The sequence below is a fragment of the Rhinoderma darwinii genome, chromosome 1, assembly GCF_050947455.1.
Source record: "Rhinoderma darwinii isolate aRhiDar2 chromosome 1, aRhiDar2.hap1, whole genome shotgun sequence".
Lineage (NCBI taxonomy): Eukaryota > Metazoa > Chordata > Amphibia > Anura > Rhinodermatidae > Rhinoderma > Rhinoderma darwinii.
In genome coordinates, this window is record NC_134687.1 from 275,636,007 (window position 1) to 275,655,685 (window position 19,679).

Consider the following 19,679-nt stretch of genomic DNA (forward strand, 5'->3'; position numbering starts at 1 on the left):
ATTGCTACAACAAACTTTCCCTGCGATCACATGATCGGGACCTGAACCAATCAGGTCCCGATCATGTCTCCGGGACCAGAGGCAGGGTTTAACAGCGCGATCCGGGTGTTAGCACTACACAGACACCCAGATCGCGCTTTTAACACCCACTGCGAATTCACATCGGTGCTGCACAGAGCCCAGCAAGCGCTGACGTGAATTTACTGTGGGCGATCAGGAAGCAGTTAATAACTGTGACCATATTTTCTGTAGCCGAACCAATCGGTTTGGCTGTCAGTGAGCAGGTTGCTGGGGAGCCGGGGACACTGACATAGCCGGCGTCCGAGCGCTTTTCACAGCGCTATGCTGGCTAGAGCAGAGATCTGTATATTCACACCCTGGCAGCACGGGGTATGTGCAAAAAGGACGTGAATCTACATATTGTCTGCATGAAAGGGTTAAGGACACTATATTTTCCAAGGAATCGTTTAATTTTGAGGAGTTTGTCCGTCCAGGACTGCCGCAGGCTGAGCCACAGCCTGCTGAGAGACTATTCCACCTGGGACAGCCCGGACTTCGATGAAGAAGAGGACTGATCCTCCCCTTTCGCCCCACTTGTGCGTAGTCTCAAAGCTTCGGGCCTGTGCTTTCCCCTCCCTATCAACTTTCCCACTCCCTCACTTGTCTGTAATGCTTTGTTGATTGATTTTAGTGAATGGAAGAATGTTAGTGTAGCATGTGGTGTGATGTATAGCATAGGTTAGCCTGTACTGTGTGTCATACTATGTTCGCGATTATTATTTACGGCTTCATGGCCTGCGCTGCGTCACAGTAATGTTTGTATGATGACGACTGTGAATAAAGCACTTTCAATAAAAAAAAAACAAAAAAAAAAAAAAAAAAAAAAAAAAACTCTCCAGCACGCTGAACAATTTGGAATATCTGACCGACTCGGACTTAGGGTATGTTCACACGGCCAAATTTCAGACGTATACGAGGCGTATTATGCCTCGTTTTACGTCTGAAAATAGGGCTACAATACGTCGGCAAACATCTGCCCATTCATTTGAATGGGTTTGCCGACGTACTGTGCAGACGACCTGTTATTTACGAGTCGTCGTTTGACAGCTGTCAAACGACGACCCGTAAATTTACTGCCTCGGCAAAGAAGTGCAGGGCACTTCTTTGCCACGTAATTTGAGCCGTTCTTCATTGAAATCAATGAAGCACGGCTCAAGGTTTACTAGCGTCTCAGACGCCTCGTAAATTACGAGGAGGAGCTTTTACGTGTGAAACGAGGCAGCTGTTAACAGTCTGTCTTTTCACACGTAACTGCCTCTCAGCGTGTGAACATACCCTTAGATAGCCGTTGTCCATCACTTAAAAGGAGGATACTCTAACAGTATATAATTTCGCAAACCACTTATGAGCACAACAAAAATGGTTTAATTAAATTTTGTTAAAATATTCTATGTAAAACTAGGTGTCAAAGTTCATGTTTTCAGAAGTAATCAAATGGCACCCTACAGTTACTAATAATAATAATAAAAAGACAATTATTTTAAATCATTAAATTTATTTGTTATTTAGACAATCAGTGGATCATGGTGATATGTACCTGGATTTAAGGGGACAGGTCTGGACATTAATGCATTTTGTAGATCAAACATTCTATTTAGACTTAACAAAACCCATGATATCCCCAGTTTGTGGATTCAGTCCACTATGTTGAAGTAGCCATTTTGTTGGTTGAGAAATACATTAAGAAGCCTTAAAGCCAACTTGTGGACCTACGTGATCTTACCACTGACAGAGCAACAGACCACATGTGACTGATCAAAACTCCTCATGCTCATACAACAGGTGCTCATGAGCACGGAGTTCAAAGCGGCAGTGACTGGCAGATTGACGTGGAAAAAGAAATACACACAAGCATACAGAGCTGGGTTGATAAAAGCAGAACAATGTGTTCAAAAAGATGTCCCATGCTCCACATTCCCCACCATAAAGGACCTTCTCTCTTAAAATTTCCCTAAAGAAAGGGCAAATTAAGAATGGGGGGTGAAAAGGTGAAAAAAAAAAAAACATTAGATGGTAGTGCGAGTTGGTGTACTTGGCTGACGCAGACCCAATGTTTTGCACAGCCAGCCAGCAAAATCAACTTCTTGGATTTCAGCACGCTTAATGAATGTGTGGGCCTAGGAAAAGAAAAATAGAAATAAGTTTGTGGCAAATCTCTGAAATGATGAATCAATTAGTACATCTGCAAACACAGAATTAGGGTATGCTCACACGCAGTAACCAAAAACGTCTGAAAATACTGAGCCGTTTTCAGACGAAAACAGCTCCTGATTTTCAGAAGTTTTTGTAGCAGCTCGCCTTTTTCGCGGCGTATTTTACGGACGTTATTGGAGCTGTTTTTCAATGGCTCCAAAAACGTCCCAAGAAGTGCCGTGCACTTTTTCGCGGGCGTCTTTTTACGCGCCGTATTTTGACAGTGACGCGTAAACTTACACCTCATGGGAACAGAACACCGTAAAACCCATTGAAAGCAATGGGCAGATGTTTGTAGGCGTAATTCGAGGCATAAAATGCCCGAATTACGTCTGAAAACAGTGCGTGTGAACATACCCTTACTGTATATCAAGACATATAAACAATATGTGCTGTGAATACCTGAAAGAACATGGTATGTGCTGTTTATCTGAAGTTTGTAAATTCTCATATCCATATATCTGGTGCCAATTGCTACTACCGTGCCTTTTTATTTAATAGGGTCACTTTTTGTCATACTTTTAAGTATATTAAATTATGAATATTCATATTACACTTGGTCAATATGTATGTTTTTGAGATGTACTTGCCATGATTAACTGTATTGTCTCTGGGGAGGGATTCCTTATTATGGGCATAACCAGTATACTATGCACGTGTTGAAATTATGTTTTAGCTTGCATGGATTATACATAAAAAACACTGATACAATTTTTAAAATGTGTGTGTGCAATGAATATGGTGTCTAATTCCTTTTTTAATGCATTTTGTGAGGACACCACCGCATCCCTTGTTCTATCTGGCGGCACCCATCCACTCCCTTTTAATTTTACATTAGAATCATCTTGACTACCAAATTTAATGTATTGGTATGAAGTAAAATATTATCCCATCCAATCACAAATTGGCCAAAATATTGTGTTGGCTATTTTATGAAATTTTCCATATTTGTGTATAGCAGAAACAAGATCTCTCACCATCAGCATCTTCAGGTCTGCTCGCTCAGCTGGATTCTTTAGAAGACTGAGGAAGAGAGAATTTGTTAAGTGTGCACACACACACACACACACACACACAAAATATAGCCTCTGGCAGGGCTTCAAAAGGAGACTGTCAGTATAGAGAGATACTGGAATACAGTAGTATTGCAGTATATCATGCAAGTGATCCAATGATCACTGGTTCAAATCCCCTAGGGGGACGAAAAAAAATAATAAAAATAAATAAATAAAGTACAAAAAAATAAAATATGTGATCAAAAAGTCACATGTACCCCCAAAATGGTATCAGTAAAAACTACAGCTCGCCCCGCAGAAAAATTACATGGCTAAATGGACTGAAAAATGAAAAAAAAAAAAAAAAAAAAAAAAAAGTGTATGGCTCTCGGGATAGAGACACAAAAAAGTTATTTTTTTCTATAAAAGTGGAAAAGATAAAAAAAAAAATATATATACAAATTTGGTATTGCCGTGATCGTATCAACCCCTGGAATAAGGTGAACATGGACAATGTAAAAACAAAACACCCCAAAAAGTGGCATAATCGCTGTTTTTTGCCAAGGTCACCCCACAAATATATATTTTTTCATCTTCCCAGTACATTATGCGGTACAATAAACGGTGCCATGAAAAACTACAACTTGTCCCGCAATAAACAAGCTCTCATATGGCCATGTAGACAAAAAAATAAAATAAAAAATGTATGGCTTTTGGAAGGCAGGGAGGAAAAAAAAACCGAAAGAAAATACGTAGATTTACCGTATACTTAAGGAGTTAAAGAAGTACATATCAGAAATGGAAAATTTGACTTGGACACAGGGGCATCAATGACCCTTGGTCACAAAAGGGTTAAGAATAAAACAAAGGTAATATATCTTTCTTTATAAATAAATTACCAAGGAATGTATATTTCACATTTACATATTTTTTCTGAATTCTTTACAATAAGAATTGTAATATCTAACGTTTTTAGAACAATGTAGTTCTATGGCCATATTCACACAGCCGTGAATACTGGCCGTCAAAAAAATAGGACATCCTATTTTTGGCCGTTTTCACGACCAGACGGTACCCATAAAACTAGTTTTTAAACGCATCAGCTGTTACAAACTGATCGTAGCCAAGAGGACTGCCAGGGCACAACGCTACTTTAAGCGCTGAGCCTGGGGAAGCCCTTGATGTCACTCCCAGGAGCCCCAGCCAGAGAGTAGTCGATGCTCTGGCCAGGGATTCCACTCCTGGAGGAGCCCCTGGCGTCACTATCCATATATGTTTAGAAACTCAAGCACTCCTTTAGGTGAAATATGAAAATATGTGATTTATAAGTTATTGTTTAGAGAAAAGTAACGTGTCGGCCACAATCCGGCCTTGGTCAAACTGTGCAAATGAACGCAGAGACTATATATTACAAGACAATCATGTACAAGAGCAAAAATGAAGGTCACATGAGCATTGTAATGTATAACAAGTACGAAATGCAGAAAAATAGAAGGGCCACACATGACCCTATACGTGATGATTTATGTGGCCTAGGAAAAAGGAGAACATAAGACAGTGGGATAAAATAGTCGAATAGCTGGCTGGGGTGAAAATGAAAACGCTTTGCTAAAAACAACCAAAGCCAAGAAAATTACTGCATATATTTAAGTACTCTGGTCCCTCTTCTCATGGCCAAAACTTTACTTTTCTCTAAATATTGGCTTATTCAAATAAATCACCTTTTTGCATATTTCAAATGAGTGCTTGAGTTCATCTTCTAAACATTTACTGGGTGGGAACCCTACCTACAGCACCCGGACAACCTGCAGAGTGCAACAGATTTGATCTACTATTCATATATGGACAGTGACGTCAGGGGATCCTACTGCAGCGGAATCCCCGGCCAGAGCGTCTGCGACGCTCTGGCCGGGAATTTCGCTCCTGGAGTGAGCCCCAATAGATGGTGGGGGGATGTCGTGTGGCACTAGTTACGTGGGGCCACTGTTGCGCTATGTTGGCACTATCTACACTGGGCACGGACTATCTACAGGGGCATTGCGGCAAGGTCTACAGGGGGACTGTGGTGTCTTCAGGGGGTTTAGACAAAAAAAACAAAACCCTGGCAAATTGAATCCATCAGTTTTTTTTTGTTGTTATTTTAACGGCCATTAAAAAACAGACGGACGAACTGGTAATGGATGAAATCTTGGAGACACTGATGCAAAATGGCCATGAAAAACTGACAGTCTATTAGTTTTTAATGGCCATTTATTTTCACTATTGTGTGAATGTAGCCTTACGCCTCATGCACACGACCGAGTGTGCCGTCAGAGTCCCGTCAGTGATCGGAAACATGTCCTATCTTTCCTCGGATCGGAGACTCTGATAATTTTTCACGGACCCGATTCACCCGCTAGAGTGAATGGCGAATCGGGTGCCACTCTGATGCCATCAAAAATGGCCAGAGTGGCACAACGGTCATGTGAATGAGGCATTATTGTACATAATTTGAAAAAGCAAAATGAGTTCCAAAAAACAAAAACCTCTCAAATGAGTGACACTGGAAGCAAGATTTTACTGCTGCTGACAGTACATGAAGGCTACATTCACATGACAGTGAAAAAAAAAATGGCCATTAAAAACTGATCAACTGTTCGTTTTCCATGGCCATTTTAAAATCAGTGTCTCCAAATTTTCATCCATTTCCTGTCCGTCTGTCCGTTTTTCATGGTCATAAAAAAACTGTTGGATTTAATTTGTCAGGATTTTTTTTGTCCAAACCCCCTGAAAACACTGCAATGCCCCTGTAGAGTGCCACAGAGCCCACATACATAGTGCCAGAGCCCACATAGTACCCATGTAGATAGTGCCAGTGTCCCCTCTAGATAGTGCCCATGTAGATAGCGCCACCAGACACGCGGCCCTGTAAACAGCTACGCCAGACACCGTCCCCTGTAGATAGCGCCGCCAGACACCGCCCCCTGTAGATAGCGCCGCCAGACACCGCCCCCTGTAGATAGCGCCGCCAGACACCGCCCCCTGTAGATAGCGCCGCCAGACACCGCCCCCTGTAGATAGCGCCGCCAGACACCGCCCCCTGTAGATAGCGCCGCCAGACACCGCCCCCTGTAGATAGCGCCGCCAGACACCGCCCCCTGTAGATAGCGCCGCCAGACACCGCCCCCTGTAGATAGCGCCGCCAGACACCGCCCCCTGTAGATAGCGCCGCCAGACACCGTCCCCTGTAGATAGCGCCGCCAGACACCGTCCCCTGTAGATAGCGCCGCCAGACACCGTCCCCTGTAGATAGCGCCGCCAGACACCGTCCCCTGTAGATAGCGCCGCCAGACACCGTCCCCTGTAGATAGCGCCGCCAGACACCGTCCCCTGTAGATAGCGCCGCCAGACACCGTCCCCTGTAGATAGCGCCGCCAGACACCGTCCCCTGTAGATAGCGCCGCCAGACACCGTCCCCTGTAGATAGCGCCGCCAGACACCGTCCCCTCCATTGGGGCTCCCTCTAGGAGTGGAATCCCCAGCCAGAGCATCAGCAATGCACTAGCTGGGGATTCCACTCCAGGAGGATCCCCTGACGTCACTGTCCATATAGGGCCAGTGATGTGAGGGGCTCTCTCTAGGAGTGGAATCCCTGGTCAGACCATTGCGGACGCTCTGGCCAGGAATTCCAGCAGTGACGTCAAGGGCTTCCCCAGGCTCAGCGCTCAAAGTAGCGCTGTACCCTGGGAGTCCTCTTGGCCAGGATTAGTTTTTAACGGAAGTCAGTAGGATTGATTCCTGAAAAACGGTGGTTATAAAACTGATTCAATGAGCTCTATGGGGGCAGTCTGGCAGTGAAAACGGCCAAAAATAGGAAATGTACTATTTTTTGACAGACCGTATTCACAAGGCATTAAAAAAACGGCTGTGTGAATACAGCCATAGAACTACATTGTTCTGAAAATGGCCGTCGTTCACGGTCGTGTGAATGTAGCCTAATAAGTTTACATTGTTAAAAGGGAATGTATAATGCATGTGGAGGAAAAAAATTAGATAATTGAAATTAATACTATTTATTTTTTAGCCTTATTAGATTTTTTAATTATTAATCATATTCCAATAATGAGCCTGGAGGGCAGAAAAAACAGAAACCCATGCTGTGTAGCAAATCAACTAAAGACTGCTATACACCATGGGTCACTCCTCTCTCACTGTAACAGAGAAAGACTTACCTCCCATCAGGTCACACAACAGGAAAAAAACAGTCTCATAAATGACAGAGTAGGACTGCGCTGGTCAACTCAAAAACTGAAAGAGGGGAAGGGAAAGGATGCCAACATAGAATAGGACCCCTAGAAGAGAACACAATGCTACAAGGACTATATAAAAGTCACTATTTAGAGAGTCCGGGAATACACCCCCCACTGTAGATGGCACCACACACAATCCCCTGTAGATACCGCAAATGCCCCTATAGATGGCAATCCCCCTGCTGTAGATAGCATCGCCCCCACCCACTGAAGATAGCGCCATCTAAACCCCTTCTAGGAGTGGAATCCCCGGTGTCAGATCGCACTGGCTGGGGATTCCGGTTCTAGAGAGCGCCCCTGCCGTCACGGTCCATTTGGACAGTGACGTTAGGGTCTCTAGGAGCGGAATCCCAGGACGACACTCTGGCCGGGGATTCCGCTACTGGAGGAGCCCCATGCGTCATTATCCATATATGGACAGTGACATCAGGGGCCAACTCCTGTAGCGGAACCCTGCTTCGGCAGGGGATTCCGCTTTTAGAGTCAACCCCGGACATCACTGTCCATATATGGACAGACATCAGGGGCCCCCTGTAGGAATGGAACACCCGGCCAGAGGGATTCCGCTCCTGCAGGGGGACGGACAGGACGTTGCTATCTGCAGGGGGACAGGACGACGACGATATTGCTATCTGCATGGGTAAAATGGCATTATATGGGCACTGCCTACAGGGGACATTGGCGCTATCTACATGTGCACTGTGTGGCACCATCTACAGTGGGAACTGTGGCACTATCTACAGTGGGAACCGTGGCACTATTTACAGTGGATGCTGTGTGGGCACTGGCACTATCTATGTGGGCAATGTGGCACTATTTACAGTGGGATTGCGTCACTATCTACAAAGGCACTGTGGAGTTGGGGAAAAAAAATAAATATATAAAATATTAATTGTTAGTTTTTCTTTTTGTCCCAACTGCAGTGCCCATGTAGATCGTGACGCAATACCACTGTAGATAGTGCCAGTGCCCATAGACAGCGCCCACTGTAAATAGTGCCAGTTCCCACTGTAGATAGTGCCACACAGTGAACATGTAGATAGCGCCAGTGTCCCCTGAAAGTGGTGCCAATAGAATGCCAGATAGCAATGTCCCTCCCCCTGCAGATAGCAACGCCCTTCCCCCTCTGCAGGAGCGGAATCCCTCTGGCCGGGGGTTCCACCCCTACAGGGGGCCCCTGATGTCTCTGTCCATATATGGACAGAGACATCAGGGGCCCCCTGTAGGAGTGGAACGGTTTATGGTATTTTGGACTGGATCAAAAATTATTTTTGAACAAAACCAAAAAAATAAAACTATAGAATAAAATGTTTTATATTGCTCATCTACGCTACTGATAATACAATTAAAAACAGGACACATTCCCTTTAGGCTGGGTTCACACGACCTATTTTCAGACGTAAACGAGGCGTATTATGACTCGTTTTACGTCTGAAAATAGGGCTACAATACGTCGGCAAACATCTGCCCATTCATTTGAATCGGTTTGCCGACGTACTGTGCAGACGACCTGTCATTTACGCGTCGTCGTTTGACAGCAGTCAAACGACGACGCGTAAATTGACTGCCTCGGCAAAGAAGTGCAGGACACTTCTTTGCAACGTAATTTGAGCCGTTCTTCATTGACGTCAATGAAGAGCAGCTCAAGATTACAAACGTCAAAGACGCCTCACATATTACGAGGAGGAGCTTTTACGTCTGAAACGAGGCAGCTGTTTTCTCCTGAAAACAGTCTGTCTTTTCAGACGTAAAAGCCTCTCATCGTGTGCACATACCCTTAAAGAGAAACCCCTTTGAAGGTTTTAAGACTGCTATGGATGAGAAATTGTGTTGTAATATCCTTTCCAACATGATAAACGTTGACTGGGTAGCCACCTTCTCAGAATTTAACACATTTAAAAAACATACTGTGCACCCTTCTTACCATTTATGTACAAAGTCTTGAAAATCTGCTGTAAACACTCCAGATGGGAGCTTAGGAGGGGGCTACATAAAAAAAACAAAAAGACAGAAGATAAGACACGTAGTAATTAAAAAGGCACATATTTAGTTTTTTAGTTTTGACAGAACTTCTATATATAGGCTGGCCACTTTAGGCTTATTGTAATAAATGTGTCGGAAATACCACTATACATTATGAAAGTTAGTAATAGAATTCCGCGCTAAATGTCTAGTAAGAATCTAACGTTGTTAAGCCATGCCCCCTTGTTAATCAAAGCCTTCTCCACAGACCACACGGCACTCCCGTCTTGAAAACGTCCGCTGATGGATGAACCTGTGACCTGACATGTCAATCAGCAACCTTCGTTGAAAAACATTGCACACATGTGCAGTGTTTTTTTTAAACAGAAGTTGTTGATGGACGTGTCTGCTCACAAGTCCATCCATCGGCGGACATTAAGATGGAAGCGCCATGCGGACCATGGAAAAGGCTTTGCCTAACAAAGATCGAAAGAGAGATAGAGATGATTGTCAATTAACCCCTTAAATGCGGCGATCGATTGCGATCACCGCATTTAGGGGGTTTGTAGCACATCGGCAGCCCCCATGCAATTGTGGAGGTTGCCGATTGTTGTGATGGCATTCGGAGGCCAGACAACGGTCTCCGAGTCTGCCAAGTATGGAAGGCTATGAGGACCAGCCTTTGGCTGGTCCTCATAGGCTTACGGTCAGAGTGACTGACGTCACACTGACAGTTGGAATACATTACACTACTAGGTAGTGTAATGTATTCTAGCAGCGATCAGAGATGCAGGTTAAATAAAAAAAGTGTAAAAATTAAAAAAAAAAAGTTAATAAAAATATTTTACAAAAAGTGTAAGAATAAAAGCTTCTTTTACTAGAAGTCTTTTATTATAGTAAAAAAATGAACACATTGCAAAACAGTACACATTTGCTATCACCGCGTCCGTAACGACCCAAACTAGAATGTTATTTTTTCCCGCACGGTGAACACCGCAAAAAAAAATAAACTAGAAACAATGGGAGAATCACTATTCTTTAGTCACCGCCCCTCCCAAAATATAAAATAAAAAGTGATCAAAAAGTCATATGTACCCCAAAATAGTACCAATAAAAACTACAACCCATCCCGCAAAAAACAAGCCCTTACACAGTTTTGACGGAAAAATAAAAAAAGTTATGGCTCTCAGAATTTGGTAACAAAAAAAAATAATATTTATAAAAGTAGTCATTTTATTGTGCAAATGCTGCAAAACAAACAAAACGATATACATATGGCATCGCCGTAATAGTGCCGACCAGCAGAATAAAGTAAAACTGTCATTTATATAGAGCATGATTAACGCTGTAAGAAATAAAAGAATTTAAAAACGCCAAAATCCTTTTTTTGTCAAGTTAGCTCTAAATAAAACGTAATAAAAAAGTGATCAAAAAGTTGTATGTACCAAAAAAAATTGTACCAACAAAAACTACAGCTCGTCCCGCCAAAAATAAGCCCTCACACCGCTCAATTGACCAAAAAAAAATCAAAACGTTTTGGCTCTCAGACACAAAACATTTTTTTTTAACAGTTTTTTTCTTTGTAAAAGTAGTAAAATATAAAAAAAAAAAACTATATATATTTGGCATCACCGTAATCGTATTGAAACGCAAAATACGTTGTAAAAAAAAAATAAAAAAAATAAAAAACACGCGCAAAGAATTTTATTTTCGGTTTCCCAGTACATTATATGGTACTCTAAATGGTGTCAATAGAAACTACAACTCTTCCCGCAAAAAATAATCCTAATTCCATTGAATTCTGCAAACAACCAGTGGGGTCAAAATGCTAACTATACCACTAGAAAAATTCCTTGAGGGGTGTAGTTTCTCAAATGGGGTCACTTTTGGGGTGTTTCCACTGTTTTGGTCCCTCCAGTGCATTGCAAACGAGATATGGCACTGAAAACTATCCCAGCAAAATCTGCGCTCCAAAATCCAAATGGCGCTCCTTCAATTCTGAGTACGGATGTGGGTCCAAACAACAGATTATTACCACATATGGGGTAATTCCATAATTGGGAGCAGATGCTTTACAAATATTGGGGTGCATTTTATTCTTTATTTCTTGTAAATATTAAACATTTCTATGTTTTTTCAGAAAAAAAAGTGTAGATTTTCATTTTCACAGAATAACTACAATAAACATAGCAAAATACCTGTGGGGTCAAAATGCTAACTATACCCCTAGATAAATTCCTTGACGGGTGTCGTTTCCAAACTGGGGTCACTTTTGGGGGGGTTTCAACTGTTTTGGCATTACAAGACCTCATCAAACCGGACATGGTGCCTATAATATAATCTAAAAGAAAGGAGGCCCCAAAATCCTCTAGGTGCTCCTTTGCTTTGGGGGCCGGTACTTCAGTCCATTACCACATGTGGGATATGTCTAAAAACTGCAGAATCAGTTACAGGGAAAAAATTTATTACAAATGAATTTCGGCAAAAAAAATTTAATTTGTAAATTTCCCCTCTACTTTGCTTTACTTCCTGTGAAACGCCTAAAGGGTTAAGAAACATTCTGAATGCGGTTTTGAATACTTTGAGGGGTTGTTTTTAAAATGGGATGATTTATTGGGGATTTGTAATATATAAGGCCTTCAAAACCACTTCAGATCTAAACTGGTACCTGTAAAAATAGCCTTTTGAAATTTTATTGAAAATGTGAGAAATTACTGGTAAAGGTCTAAATCTTGGAACGTTCTAGAAAAATAAAAGGATGTTCAAAAAATGATGCAAACAAAGTAGACATATGGGAGATGTTAACTAGTGACTATTTTGTGTGGTATTACTCTGTTTTACAAGCAGATCCATTTACATTTAGAAAATTGCAAATTTTGGAAAAAGTTTGGTGTTTTCACTAATAAATATTGAATTTATCGCCCAAATTTTTCCACTAACAAAGTACAATATCTCACGAGAAAACCATCTCAGAATCGCTTGGATAGGTAAAAGGCCTTCCCAAGTTATTACCACATAAAAAGTGACACGCCAGATTTAAAAAATAAATAGAAAAATAAAAAATAAAAATCGGCTGTGCCACAAGGCCAAAACAGGCTGCGCCCTGAAGGGGTTAAAGGCAAAATATAATAATGAGGTAATAATAGTCTACAAATGTATTGAACAGAGACTATTGCAGAAAATACCAATTTATTAGCTTTCATCTCTGAAAATAGTTTATAGATCCAGATTATTTTTGTCTAACACCCTGATCAAATTAAATTAAACTGCCCCCAGTGTCAGAATAAAAGGATATTGACATGTAAATTTCCTGGTTATAGCTCAGAATTTCCATAGTACTCGAATATATTTTGTTTTAAGTAATAAAGCTTTTATATGTGCAACTATACTTATCGGTGGTCAATACATATCCTTAAATGGGTTATTCAGGTTTAAAAAAAAAAACGCCCACACTCACCTTTTAAGGGCGTATCTCATAGGCAGGAAGGTAAGTCAGTAGCCAAGGACATAAGCATGACATCCTTGCCACAAAAAGCTCTAGCTCAGACGGATCACAGCTAGAGCTGTGATCTAGGTTAGGTCTTGGTTTAAAAGATAAGATTCTTGGTGCTCTAGCACCCACCCACATTATCAATCAGAGAGAATACTTGCTTTAGGATTAGAACATAAGGGGAGACAGGAGGAGGGGGGGGGGATTGGTTTCTCTTTTTTTTTCAGAAAAGGAGTGAGAAGATCAGTAACTTATCTAATCACCCTCTGCCCCTAATTAGGCCATTTATTGGCTCTACAACCTGGACGTTTACCAGCGTTCGAATCGTGGTGTCAAATGCGCAAACATGGATAAAGTTTACACATTTTACACTGTCCATATCTGATCTTAAGCATAAAATCTGCTGACCACTTCCCTACTAGCAATGCCAGTTACACACTTTAGTCATAACAATAACGATCATCACTAGAGAAGAATGTCTAATACATTTCCGATGGATGGAAAATATTTTCGTCAGTCAGAAAATAGTATTCCATTTGCCGTTGGTCGCCATGAACAATTCTTAGTTAACGCATTAGATTGGATTCCGGGATTTGTGATTTGGCGGTGTTCCAATGTTGCGGTCAATTTGTTTTTGAGAAAATCACAGCGCAATGACTGCGCCGCAAATAAAGCATTAGAGAGTTTGTATAGGAGATGGAAAATCATATACCTATATAAATCCCCAATTTATTCTGCATGCAAAAATCGATTGGTGCGTTCCTGCAGTCTAGGCTTTTTTTTTTGTATGTATGTATGTATGTATGTATGTATGTATGTATGTATGTATGTATGTATGTATGTATGTATGTATGTACTCTTCACATCTTCGTTTTTGCAGAGTACATTTTGTTTGCATGAAGGTCTCCTTGAATACACATTTTAGTTAAAGTTAAATCTTCGGGAAATTTTTGATTAGGATCACTGTTTGATGCAAAGTTGCATGAAGGCAGTTGTGTGTAAGAAATAAAGTAATTTTTACACAGCATGCTATGCGCTATAAAAAAAAAATATATATAATATCGATTTTGGGAGCATAGTACCAGTGTATCGTGTGCAGTATATAATTTTAACACATTGGATGACAAACAAATAATGCATGGCCTCTGTTACAGCGTTTTTGAGAGCACAAGCTCTTGTTAATTTAGACGTTTGTGATATAAATGAACTTCGCACACCTTCGTCTGTTATTTTTACATAGTTTTAGTTTGTAAACCTCTGCTTGAAGGAGTTTGAGGCACAAACGTATGTTTATAATTATAATTCCGGTTTGTCACAAAGTTCCGTGAAGGTGGACATAGCTGCCAACAGCTCGACAAGACAACTGCAATCGTCAGGTTGGCTGAAGCTAGTGATTTCCGACTATGAATAAGAAAACAGCATAGCTCACTGTAGTTATGGAAACAGCGTAACTCACATGCTACGCTGCTGCCTTAACTATCATTTCACTATTATGGGAGTTATGGAACCAGCGTAGCTCAGAGCTACGCAGTTTTCTTCTTAATAGTCGGAAATCAGCTGGAACAGAGGTAGAAAAGGGTTTAGGGGCCCCCGTTCCAGACATAGGTGTGGGTCCCAGAGCTGAGTCCCGTACCTATCTGACATTTATGACCTATCCAGTGGATAGGTCATAAATGTCCCTGATGGGGAAAAACCCCTTTAAGTAAGTCGGAACAACCTACTGCTGCCAGCAGTTCTTTTCAAAACGTACCATTGCAAAGAGTCGACCGCTCCAGACTGACCGACGCAATAGCAACATCATCAATACCGACTAACATCACACGGCTCACCAAAGAGAAGCATTTCCAGCCATCACATTAGGGGTCAGTAATTAGAGGTTTGACCAAATATAGCAGGGTAACTTTTAAGTTGATAATTTTGTATTGCCCGCGAATGGGGTTATAAATATCCAAATGGCCTTTGGCAGAAAAAAGGTTCCCCACCCCTGGCATAGACTATAATGGTGTCCGTTAAACAGATACATCTTGAAAGTTTGCGATATAAAATTCTCTTATGGGATTCCATTGTATGGAATAGCGTAGTCTACAACGCTATTCCATACCAAAACGACGGAGGCCAAAAAGGACACTATTTTGGCCTCAGTGGAGCGAATAAAGTCATATGTACACGTTTAGCATGTACGCCGGGAGTTTTCCCAACGTACATGCTAAATGTAGTTCAATAAAAAGATGTGAATTAAGCCTTATTTGTACATGCCAAGAGTGTGAAAATGGTCCTTTCTACCAGAGACTCCGGCACTGTCGGTCCAGGTTTACATTGGCTAAAGCTGTGACATACCATACCAGAAAGTGTTCAAGCACATCACTAGGCATACTTACGGAGATCACCAAAACAGTCAGTGATTGGTAGCAGCAGTCACTTGTCAGTGTGGCATCACAGCTTAAGTCAATCTAACCAGTGACTGTCAGGGGCCACAGATCGACAGGGAAATTAAAAAAGGGAGTGCTTTTTTTTTTTTTTTTTCTAATTAAAAGCTATGAAACCCTTTGCACCCATTTTATTTAAATTGCTAATTGGTAATTATAAACATTTTTCAAATTTACATTTAATAAAAAAACCTGTTTTATCGTTTGAGATGCAGCTTCTATGTACAAAGAAACTGCATCATAGAACGAACGGCTCACCTGAGCGAGGCTCTGGTGTGTCTTCAACATACAGGATAACCCTAATAAGCGATCACATCATAGTTCATTGCTATTAGGCTGGGTTCCCATGTAACAAACACTGCAGAATTTCCACAACAGAGTTCTGTGCGGAAATCCCGCAGCATTTAGAGTACCAATAAAGTGAATGAGATTTAGAAAACCTCGTGCCCAAACTGTGGGGGGGACAAAAAAACGCAGAAAAGTCATGCAGAAAGTGTTTTGCAGTGCAACTTAATTCAACGGGGAGCATAAATTCTGATATAAATTTGTTTTTTTTTATAGTGTTAACACATATACAGCACCATTCTATAAATCAAGGATTAAAGATAAATCTGCAGGCAAAAAACTGTTTCCGCTGCAATATGCTCTGTAAAAACACACTATTTGCTACGGACAAAGATATGTACAAAGAATAATATCAAAATATTCTTCAAAACTTCTAAGCATTTACAATACTATACACATATTCCAAGGACACTTGCCTCATTTACAATATAATCCAACAGTTCGAATATAGCCATAGCTGGTCGGCTGTCCATACAATGACCTATAAAAAGAAGATTGAGGGCTATGTGAGAGAAAGGGCAATTTTTTACATAATATAATAAGCAAAACAGTAAACTGGGCAATTAAAAGAGAGAAACAAAACCGAAACTCAGCGCAGATAACCAAAGCTATATCGCACATTTTTTTTTTTTCAAATCTTTTTTCCCCAGTTTCGAATGCATCTGTATAGTAGAATCCAAATGGTAAAGAAGGGAGCCGGAAGCTCCCTTCTCAACCATTTACTATGCAACACTGGCGGCCACTGCTAGGCACAGACAGGTGCAATGTCACTGTCTCATGCCGGTCTGTGTTGAGGTGTAAGCGGCTCAGCAGAGAATGGCACGTGTCAGTGACATCGAGCCAGTCTGCGCCAAGAACACAGACCGGAGGAGCAGAGGTATCTCCTCCACTTCTGGTTTATACTGCACGGGTCAGCTATGGGGGCATTATACTGCGTGGGGGCAGCTGTGGAGAATTATACTGCGTGGAGGCAGTTACTGGGGGCATATTATATACAGTAGTGTACAGCAGGCTGAGGGGATATATGTTAATTCCATGGCGTGGCATGCAAAAAGGTGTGGTCTAAAAAAAAAAATGTGTTTGTTAATCGTAATTGAGGTTACATGTTCAATCAATTATGATTTTGATTTAAGTCAAAATCGGCCAGCCCTACTGTGAATGACAAGCTTGCAGAAGCCAGCCTACCACTAATTGGTCTCCCAGGAGGCCTTGGACGAGGAGAAACGCTCTGAGCTTCTCCATCAGCTCCATCCAATACAGGGCGCCCAAATATGGCTTCCAGCTCTTTGCCATCTGGTGGTGGTATAGGATATCTTCCTATTGAAAGTTCTACCAATGACAGACCCATGCTCCAGACGTCTGACTGTACAGAATAATGGGTACCCTGCAAGCGTTCTGGCTAAAGACAAAGAAAATAAAATGTTATACAATAACGCTAGTTTCATTAAAGAAAGGCTAATAACCTGTAAAGCATCCAAAAATTAGGAGCTCTTTCTGCACAAAGTTCTTATTTTAAAACAAACCCATACTTACAGACATATAGGACCTGGTCCCCACAAAGGAGTTGGCCATGGAGTCAATGAGTTGTCCACTGACACCAAAGTCACACAGTTTGATCTCTCCCCGGGAATTCACTAGTATGTTGGAGGGTTTCACGTCTTTAAAAAAAAAAAAATGAAAAAAAAAAACTTAACAGGATAAACGGGACAAAAAAATAAACACGTCTGACATAAATGTAATAGCAAACTCCTTAACCCCTTCCCGATATTGGACGTACACTTATGTCACAGCTGTGAAGGGAGAGTATGTAGCGTGCTGAGGCTGCTGCATAGCAAGGGGTCTCGGCTGTATACTACAGCCGACACGTCATCAATGGGAGCAGAGATCACACCTATCCCAGGCGCTAAAGTACGCAGATGCCATGGTATTGATGTTTTTAGAAAGAGGGGGGAGGGATGGGCGGAGACACACACACACACACCACCCCCCCCCCCCCACACACACCTCAACATTGAAATTGCAACACCAAGGAGGAAAAGTTTTGGAATTGTGGAAATCACTGGATTGGTAGAAATGTTAAATGATTTATAGGAAAAAAAAAAAAAAAGGGGAACAGAATATTCTAAACATTCTGATTTATTCAGTATCGAGTAGGAGCGCCTTCAGAAGAAATACAAACACTTACATGCCTTGGTCTGCTATCATTGGGGTTAATTAATGGTTGTGTGAGGAATGCTATGCCACGCAAATCAAGATTGGCTGCTGCCAGCTCCCTTTGCAATTGCTGACCAATGACGTCCCAGATGTGCTTAATGGGAGACAAGTCCAGAGATGCTGCAGGGCATGGTAGCACATTTAGGCCACGGAGACTGCTCTCCATAGCACGAGCAACACGCGGCCTGGCGTTGCCCTGTTCAAAAACCGCTTCTGGGACACTTGAGAAATGTCTGTCGCACTGGTTCCACGACCAAATCAAGTTAACGCCGAGCTGCTCGTATACCTGAAAAGAAGACTAGAGGGGTCCGGCTACCATATATTATGCCACCCCATACAATAATCCCGGGAGCAGGACCGGTGTGACGTTCCCTTGTGAAGGCTCTTCATGTCGTTGCCCACGCGGCCTCCAGACCAATCTCCGGTTATCAATGCGTCCGAGACAAAAGCTGGACTCCTAGCTTAAGAGGAAAGACCTTCATTGCCGCATGCTGTGCACCATGAAAGCCTTTGAGAGTGGCAGGTGGATAATGGAACACCTGTACCTAGACATCTGGCTCGTAGCCCATTGTCGTGCAATCACCTTCTGATGGTTTGTGTCGACACTGGTTGCTGCCCTAGGCAATACAATATACCACACACACACACACACACACGTATTACAAACATACATCACACATACAGAACACACAAAAAAATAACATTTTTATTAAAAGTTCAGAGAAAACAAAAAACAAAAGAACTCCTTATTTTTCCCCTAAAGTGACGTAAAAGAAAAGCTCAACTTTAGAAAAATAAATAAATAAATAAAATAAACCCTTGAAACCATTATATCACCTCGGTGCATGATCTGGTGTTTTTCTCTCAGGTAAGCTAGGCCCCGTAGAACTGCAATGCTGACTTTTCCTAGAATTTCCTCTGGTATACGGCGGGCTTCTTTAAGAACTTGGTCCAGAGATCCTCCATCCTGTCAGCACACATTTTTTTATTATATTAGACAAATGATAAACACACAGTTCTGTGAAGAATGATTTGCCACTCATCACATTTCTTCTATTTTTGCTTGTCACATTTAATAATAATAATCTTTATTTATATAGCGCCGACAAATTACACAGCACTTTATAATTTAGAAGGAACCTGAAACAAATAATATCAGACATTACATAGTGACAAAGTTAATTTACAACTCAAACCTGAGGAGTGGGGACCCTGCTCGCAAGAGCTTACAATCTATGAGGAAATAAGGGAGACACAAAGTGTAATAGTGTTTGTTCAGTACAATAGTCCAGCCATTTTTATATACATGGGGTGGTGCACATAGAGGTGCATGAGCCGGTCACCAGCCAGTATCCGTGTATGACGGACATGAAGAGGAGTGTGAGGGAATCTTATTCTGATGACTAATCTAAAAGGAGGGCCATGGAAAGGAGTCAGATTAGGGAATGTTATAGGCCTGTCTAAATAGATGTGTGTTCAGGGCACGTTTAAAACTGTGGATATTGGGAATTAATCTGATTGTCTGGGGTAGCACATTCCAGAGGACTGCTGCAGCACGAGAAAATCTTGGAGACGGGAGTGGGAGGTTCGGATTATGGAGGATTTTAATCTAAGGTCGTTAGCAGAATGTAGAGCCCGAGTAGGGTGGTAGACATAGATGAGGGAGGAGATGTAAGGAGGTGCAGCACTGTGGAAAGCTTTGAGG

At 41.8% G+C, this 19,679-nt stretch overlaps 1 protein-coding gene across 3 annotated transcripts in view; it reads right to left on the reverse strand.

Moving 5' to 3' along the window:
- Positions 1–1,535: 1,535 nt before the first annotated feature.
- Positions 1,536–19,679, reverse strand: part of MAP2K2 (mitogen-activated protein kinase kinase 2) — a 62,522-nt gene continuing 44,378 nt past the window's right edge. For all 3 annotated transcript variants that reach the window (XM_075864240.1, XM_075864232.1, XM_075864248.1), the window contains 7 exons: positions 18,812–18,941; positions 17,294–17,418; positions 16,946–17,159; positions 16,177–16,241; positions 9,462–9,523; positions 3,231–3,276; positions 1,536–2,177 (listed from right to left, as the gene is read on the reverse strand). In XM_075864240.1, the coding sequence (XP_075720355.1) occupies positions 2,067–2,177; positions 3,231–3,276; positions 9,462–9,523; positions 16,177–16,241; positions 16,946–17,159; positions 17,294–17,418; positions 18,812–18,941 (753 nt within the window). In that variant the 3' untranslated portion in view covers positions 1,536–2,066. The remainder of the gene's footprint in view (positions 2,178–3,230; positions 3,277–9,461; positions 9,524–16,176; positions 16,242–16,945; positions 17,160–17,293; positions 17,419–18,811; positions 18,942–19,679) is intronic.